The sequence below is a fragment of the Lampris incognitus genome, chromosome 6, assembly GCF_029633865.1.
Source record: "Lampris incognitus isolate fLamInc1 chromosome 6, fLamInc1.hap2, whole genome shotgun sequence".
In the NCBI taxonomy this organism is placed as follows: domain Eukaryota; kingdom Metazoa; phylum Chordata; class Actinopteri; order Lampriformes; family Lampridae; genus Lampris; species Lampris incognitus.
In genome coordinates, this window is record NC_079216.1 from 44,790,020 (window position 1) to 44,797,784 (window position 7,765).

The 7,765-nt window shown below is 42.5% G+C and overlaps 1 protein-coding gene across 2 annotated transcripts; it reads right to left on the reverse strand.

Annotated features, from left to right (window-relative positions):
- Nucleotides 1-3,892: 3,892 nt before the first annotated feature.
- Nucleotides 3,893-6,211, reverse strand: zgc:123278 (uncharacterized protein LOC641569 homolog). Of its 2 annotated transcripts, none has more exons than XM_056282590.1 (6): nucleotides 6,078-6,211; nucleotides 5,830-5,917; nucleotides 5,648-5,713; nucleotides 5,352-5,515; nucleotides 4,624-4,726; nucleotides 3,893-4,322 (listed from the first exon to the last, which is right to left on the reverse strand). In XM_056282590.1, the coding sequence occupies exons 1-6, from the start codon at nucleotides 6,123-6,125 to the stop codon at nucleotides 4,192-4,194; spliced, it is 600 nt and encodes a 199-aa protein (XP_056138565.1). In that variant the 5' UTR covers nucleotides 6,126-6,211; the 3' UTR covers nucleotides 3,893-4,191. The 2 variants fall into 2 exon arrangements, 1 of the variants encoding a protein (XP_056138565.1); XR_008810405.1 differs by having other exon boundaries at nucleotides 4,298-4,322; nucleotides 5,390-5,515.
- Between the last annotated feature and the right edge of the window lie 1,554 nt (nucleotides 6,212-7,765).

The window sequence follows — 7,765 nt, forward strand, 5'->3', positions numbered from 1 at the left end:
ACACACTGCGTGAGGAAAGCTTGGCTGTTTTGCCAATGAAAGGGACAACAAGAGGAGAGGATTTATTCATGTCTTTCATGGAGTTTGCTAAAGAAAAAAAACTACCGATGGATAAACTTATTTCTGTCTGTACTGATGGTGCACCCTGTATGTTGGGGAAGAACAAAGGATTTGTAGCGCTTCTCCGTGAACATGAAAAGAGAGCCATCCTAAGTTTTCATTGCATCCTGCACCAGGAGGCGCTTTGCGCTCAGACGTGTGGCCAGGAGCTTGGCGAGGTGATGTCTCTGGTCATTCGAGTGGTCAACTTTATTGTTGCCCGAGCTTTAAATGATCGCCAGTTTAAAGCTCTGTTAGAAGAAGTTGGGAATCATTATCCCGGTCTGCTTTTACACAGCAACGTGCGTTGGTTGTCAAGGGGGAAGGTGCTCAGCCGTTTTGCAGCTTGCCTGAGTGAAATCCGGACTTTTCTTGAAATGAAAGGTGTCAAGCATCCTGAGCTAGACAACACTGACTGGCTCCTGCAGTTTCACTATCTCGTGGACATAACTGGCCATCTGAACCAGCTCAATGTGAAAATGCAAGGTATTGGAAATACAATCTCATCCCTTCAACAAGCAGTGTTTGCATTTGAAAGCAAGCTGGAAGTCTTTCTCAGGGACATTGAAACAGGTCGTCTTCTGCACTTTGAAAGACTGCAACAATTTAGAGATGCATGCTTAGCAAGTGACTCCACTCAACATCTGGATCTCCAGCAGCTAGCTGGCTTTACGTTCAATCTCCTGCAGTCATTCAAAGCACGTTTTGGAGAATTTCGTGCGCGCACTGGTCTTTTCAAGTTCATCACTCATCCACATGAGTGTGCAGTGGACAAAATCGACCTGACATGCATCCCCGGGGTCTCTATCGGAGACTTTGAGCTGGAAGTTGCTGACCTGAAGGCATCAGACATGTGGATGAGTAAGTTCAAGTCACTTAATGGAGAGTTGGAAAGTCTTGCGCGACAGCGAGCAGAGCTGGCGAGGGAACACAAGTGGACAGAAATTAAAAATCTTCAACCTGAAGACCAGCTGATTCTTAAAACTTGGAACGAGCTTCCTGTGACATACCACACAATGCAGCGTGTGAGTATTGCCGTATTGACCATGTTTGGCTCTACATATGCATGTGAACAGTCTTTCTCGCATATGAGGAACATTAAGACCAACCTACGCTCACGTTTAACTGATGGAAGCCTCAACGCCTGCATGAAGCTCAACCTCACCACGTATGAACCAGACTACAAGGCCATCAGCAAAACCATGCAGCACCAGAAGTCGCATTAAAAGTAAGACATATTTAATTTATTATACGTTAAAAATACTATATGGCTCTCAATGAAATATATTTAGAAATATTTGGCTTTTATGGCTCTCCCAGTCAAAAAGGTTCCCGACCCCTGGGAGAGACGGAGATATGCACTGGAGAAAAGATGAATGAAAGTCAGTAGGAGCAAGACGGAATACCTGTACATGAATGAGAGGGAGGACAGTGGAAAGGCCAGGATGCAAGCAGTGGAGGTGACGAAGGCATATGAGTTTAAATACACGGGGTCAACTGTCCAAAGTAACGGGGAGTGCAGGAGAGAGGTGAAGAAGAGAGTGCAGGCAGGGTGGAGTGGGTGGAGAAGAGTGTCAGGAGTGATTTGTGACAGAAGGGTACCAGCAAGAGTTAAAAGGAAGGTTTACAAGATGGTTGTGAGACCAGCTATGTTGGTTTGGAGACAGTGGCACTGACGAAAAGACAGGAGGCGGAGCTGGAGGTGGCAGAGTTGAAGATGCTAAGATTTTCGCTGGGAGTGACGAAGAAGGACAGGATTAGGAATGATTATATTAGAGGGACCGCTCAAGTTGGACGGTTTGGAGACAAAGCAAGAGAGGCAAGACTGAGATGGCTCGGACATGTGTGGAGGAGAGATGTTGGGTATATTGGGAGAAGGATGCTGAATATGGAGCTGCCAGGGAAGAGGAAAAGAGGAAGGCCAAAGAGGAGGTTTATGGATGTGGTGAGGCAGGACATGCAGGTGGCTGGTGTGACAGAGGAAGACGCAGAAGACAGGAAGAAATGGAAACGGATGATCCGCTGTGGCGACCCCTAACGGGAGCAGCCGAAAGTAGTAGCAGTAGTAGTAGAGATTACTGAGCATGCATAAAGACTGACCCAAATTACCCTATATGTAATGAATGAAAGATGCTATTATTTTGAAGGTCCTGTCACTTGTTTAACTTGACCTACTCACGGGTGTACGTGCAGTGCGTGTGACGTATACAGGAAGTTAGACGCCCCTGTTATGAAGGTTGTATGTTGAACGAACACTAGTAAAAGCTACACAGTTAAGAACCTACGAAGTCGGCTCATTCTTGAATTATTCTTATGTCAGTAAGATAAGGCGTCTACAGACATTACACTATAGGCTATATAAGTCTTGACTCTGTCTGCTATTCTTTTTAAAAAATATAAGAGACGTGGGGGCGTCCGGGTAGCACAGCGGTCTATTCCGTTGCCTACCAATATGGGGATCGTGGGTACGAATCCCCGCGGTACCTCCGGCTTGGTCGGGCGTCCCTACAGACACAATTGGCCGTGTCTGCGGGTGGGAAGCCGCATGTGTCCTGGTCGCTGCACTAGCGCCTCCTCTTGTCGGTCGAGGTACCTGTTCGGGGGGGAGAATAGCGTGAGCCTCCCACGCGGTACGTCCCCCGTTGTGAAACTCCTCATTGTGAATGGTAACAGTACTGCCAGTAGATAGCGCGGGAGGCTCAGTTACAGAGCCGTGGTTAACAGAAGTACGGGAGAAGACGAGTACTCTCTCAACGGGCCGCGGACGAAAGTGACGCAAGATCCCGCCGGGTGTATTTTGTTGCCATGGCGCTACTCACATACTATGCTAGTGGGTTGAGTGTTCCTATTTGATTTTGTTTTGCTTGATATTTTATTGATTTATTTTAATTTTATGGTCTGTTATATTGCAGTCTGTAATGTACTAAATTATCTTGATATGTTCTGAGAGCATGACATGCAATGCCTTCCCTACCATCTGAAGGAAGGAGCCGACCAAAGACACTTATACGTCTGACTCTGGCTGAACCATGCAATGTATGGCAGTATGTGCAGATAGCGGATGGTAATCAATGTAGGACTGTTTTACTTCGAAAGACCACATTAGGCACGTAACTTTAGCAGGACAAATGTTTGGTTATACGGTGTCCATGCACTGGCGATCAATCTGATATATTGTAGTTTATTTTCCGCCCCTCACTCCTGGCGAAACGTGGCAAACGCAATTATTTAATAGGGATAAATGCACCGAAGTAACATTTTAAATATAATGGTATCTCTATGGATAAATAGCTACAGTGTCGCAGACACTAGCTAACGTTAGCGACCGTTATATATAGACTTAGCTGGCTTGCTCGCATTGGGAAGCAGTATCTACGCAGAAGCAACCGTGATATTTCACTTAAAATACACAGTTATCAGTTTTTATTAAGTGAGATTGTAGTTATTTTAAGTAAAACTAATTCATCAGACTCGAATCATCATTCATCTGGCTTTAAAAACCAAAGTCCACACTCGCGGTAGCTCAGGAGGTTAGCTCGGCTAGCTATCGCCATAGCAACGAAATACGCCCGGCGAGATTTATGTCTTGTGTGTTTTTTTAAAGCTAAACTTGTTTAAAATTAGCTTAGCTTTTTGATCAAATATTCACAAGCTGTTACATTACTGAAAGTAACAGAGGCAGTGTTTTCTCTCACACGCTCACAGATTCTCAAGTGAAAAGAGTCAGGGACCAATTAGTTTCCATCCCATTCTATCCTATGTCTAAAAAAAAGAAAGACAAGGTCAATGTAGTTCTAAAATGCCATTTAGTCAGCCACCTGTGAACGAATTGTATTTTTTTTTAAAGTAGCTAGAAAAGTCCTGCATACATCAGTAAAGGTGATGTTTTGTTGTCCCAGATAGTTTGCACTGCTCAAATTCAAAAGGCTTGAATTATACAAAGCGCTGTGTATTTGTGCCAATGCTTGAATTATCGAATGATTAAATAATAAATGGACACAATTTTGCCTCTAAATTTAACAAAACACAGCATGGCTTCTATACATAGCATATACAATAAACTTTTTTTTACAAGGTACATCATAGCAGTTGCTAACAGTTGGTTTCGTTTTCCCACTGGAAAGGTTGACCATCATCATCATCATCATCTCTTGTCAAGAAAAAATATGAATTTCCATCTGCTTCTGAGCGGCCTTCCATTTGTCTTTGGAACTGCTGTGAACCTAAAAAGGACGTGGCAGTTAAATAGAGAAGTAGATTACAAGAAGGTGTCGCAAACAGGATGACAAGGGTCAGTCTTTGTTATGTATTCACTCTGTTCAGTGAGTCACTTCACATATTTGCACAGATGTGACCCAGATCTAGATATGAACTTTTCTTATCAATATCTTCCTCAATCCGGCACACCCAGAATGATGTCGTTTAGGCATAATGTGCAGAAAGAGAGACAGAAACACTGACAGCTAGACAGATATAGAGACAGGCAGACATGGACACATGGAAACGTGTCCAAGAGTTACTCACAGGAGGCTTGTTCATGCTTTGGATGGTGTTTCATACACACAGGGGGGGATTCGCCAAACATTGCAGCCAGTACTTGAATCAGACTCACCAGGTCACACTCAATCTGATACAGAAAAGGAAGAGTCAAGCCAATGTAATGTGCCAATAATGATTTCATAAGTACACCTGGGAATAAACTTTGAAATTTCTACCAAGTCCCAACTCTAAACTGTCTCTGGATTTAAACAATATACACAGCTAGGCGGTTACTAACCAGGGTTGCTAAGCACTGTCTGTCTGTCTGTCTGTCTGCCTGCCTGTCTTTCTGTCACAGCTAGGCGGTTACCCGCCGGGGTTGCTAGCACTGGCTATTTGTCTGTGTCTGTGTGTCTGTGTATGCCTGCCTGCCTATCTGTCTGTCTACATGTCTCTCTGTCTTCCTGTCTATCTGCCTGCCTCTGTCTGCCTGCCTCTGTCTGCCTGCCTGCCTGTCTGCCTGCCTGCCCGCCTGCCTGTCTGTCTGCAGTGGTGTGGTGGGCGTTGAGAAGGTAGGCATACTGTGACCTACATGGCTAGATCACTGAGGAGAAAGTGGGTATACTCTCCTATATATATTGCAATGGCATTTTGGCTGATAGGTGATTATCTACTGTAAACTGACAGAAGATGTGGGTATACTCCATATACCTGTGTACACCCTCCACTTCAGTGTTATTCTCTACAACAATGCACATTATTTAGCTTCTCACTGGTTTCCACTCCTGCAGGTAAGGCAGCATTATTTCACCATTGGCAGTGATATAGTTTCCTCTAATGAACATCATCTCCTGAGTGGGGTTGACATAGCAGATTGGGGCAGTTTCGGGGTAGTTTTCCTCAAGCCACAGGCATACTGGGATGTTGTAGATTTTGCCTTTGTGAAAGAGCGGGAAAAGTGAAGATTTAGAGTAGAACTGTGATTGCACAGTATGATAAAGAGAGTTTATGGCTGTAGTTTTACTAATTATTTCAGTCATTAGGGTTTAAGGTGAAAATATGTCGGTACCATGAAACGAGGCAGGAATAGTTCCCGATAGACTCATTAGACGTTTTGCAGTGCCATCATTGAAAACTGTAAGAGTGGACAGCATTGATTATCCTACCATGCACAGTAAATGTGTGTCCTCATGGTTAAATGACAATGTCATGATCCGCCATGCACGAATTAGCATAGCTACAGGCTCTCACCATGTTCATCCATCACAGGTACGAGGTTTGTGTAGTGGGTCAATGCATAATCTAACTCATGAATAACCCGTTTCCTTTGAAGATAAATCTATAAGATAAGCAACATTCACAAATGGATAAAGCCTGTTAATGAACATTTTAATCTAACTGCTGCAGACTATTTGTTATATATTTGAAAGGAAGATTTCAGCAAAGAGATTATCAACACCCTCTAAAAGAAGAATATTAATTTACGGGTATATTCTTACCTTGGAAAGCATTTTCTTGAGCTGATCCAAACTGTCAGATTTCATCATGATTATGTTTTGTTGGTAATTCAAATCCAGACAAAGTACAATTCTCTTGTTTAGTAACTTTCCTATTACAGCTGTGTAACCGGTGCTGAACATTGCACTCTTTTGTGGGTTGATGCATGACCACTCCATTTTATGGTTCCTCTTTGGCCAATGGCATAACAGTCTCCCAATTACGCAAATCAAGATTAGAAAACAATAACCAGACTCTGTATCTTCAACAAATATGACGAGAGAACAACAGCAATCTAGTAAACCCACTCGTTTGTGTTAAATTTCTCAATTATTTAAATGAATGAATGGAAATTCTGGCAGAGCTTCCACTCGTCTGTTGGGTTTTGACAAAGGGAATTGTCTTCTACAATGCTTCACTTTTTCTTGTAGGACCTAACGGCTTGTCTTTGCCTTCATGTTTCCTATATTTTGTTGTTAATTTGATGTTTAGAAGAGGCCGTTACAACTAAAAATAATCACCTTTCTGCTGACTGTAAGCCCTAATGATTTTAAATCATTTAAATCACATCATTAATATTAGCAACAAAACCCCCCCCAAAAAACCCCAATATAAACATATCTACCACAGCTTGTTCTGTACACATTCAAATGAACAAAATATCTATATTTTGGAAAATGGTAGGCCTTTAGGTAACTTTATGCTATTTGATATTCCGTTTTTATAATGCATTGAATGAGATCTATATATGTTTTACAAAGCAAGCATGGAAATATTACTGCTTGACCTTCTGTTCATATATTTTAATTTAAGGTGTACAGATGAGCACGCATTTATGCGCCTTCCTTTCAATTGCTTGGAGTTTAGTAAAAAAAAACAAAAAACAAAAAAACGACCTGTTTTCCCCTGAAATAAAACGTTTCAAAAGTTAAATGCCATTATCTTGCAGTAAATCATTTTCAAGCGGCTGGTGGAGCCTGTAATAACTCACAAACCTGCAGGCGTGGTGTAGTCTATTTATTTCAACCGTCTTACATCTGCTCCCAGATATTACTAGGGTTAATTTAATATTCTAGTAGTCGGAAGTATCTCTCTGGTGAATATACATGCAATTTTCTTCCTTTGATATTTGACCCAAGGCCACCACTTTAATATGTTCAGGAACCACTGTAAAGGCCAAAATAAGGCCAACCAGGAATTGGGCCATACATTTTATTCTAACAATCTTATTTAAAGATATCGTTGATTAGGGGCTCTCTTGGTTTTTGTTTTGTTTTGTGTGTAAGGTTTATCGCTGCCCTTTGAGCCTTGGTCGTAATTCTGCCTGCGCACTTTATGGTTCCCCCACTGCAGAACTGTAATCTTATGTTTGTGATTAATTCCATGCACAATTCAAACCTGGGACATGTAGAAACATAGGAAAGTTGCGTCATTTCAGCTGCTGGATGCTTTTGATGGGAGATGAGTGAAACTGCCTGCAAAATGTATGTTTCAACTGTATTACAACCATTGCATTACACTATTTTGTTGAGGAATCCCCCCCCCCCCCCCCCCCCGTTGTGTGAACCCACTCAGATTACTCTGCTACAGATCCCGGCCTGCCTGTAGATGGCAGCAGCTCTCAAATTTAGACACATGCAATGCAAAGTGCAAGTTGACGGAAGTGAGGACCAGGACCAGGACATGAGTT

Coding starts and splice junctions, on each gene's coding strand:
- zgc:123278 (XM_056282590.1), bottom strand. CDS start 6,125: ATGATGAAATCTGACAGTTTGGATCAGCTCAAGAAAATGCTTTCCAAG. Junction 5,714..5,829: donor ACCTGTGATGGATGAACATG/GTGAGAGCCTGT, acceptor CCACTCTTACAG/TTTTCAATGATGGCACTGCA. Junction 4,727..5,351: donor ACCTGCAGGAGTGGAAACCA/GTGAGAAGCTAA, acceptor TTTCTGTATCAG/ATTGAGTGTGACCTGGTGAG.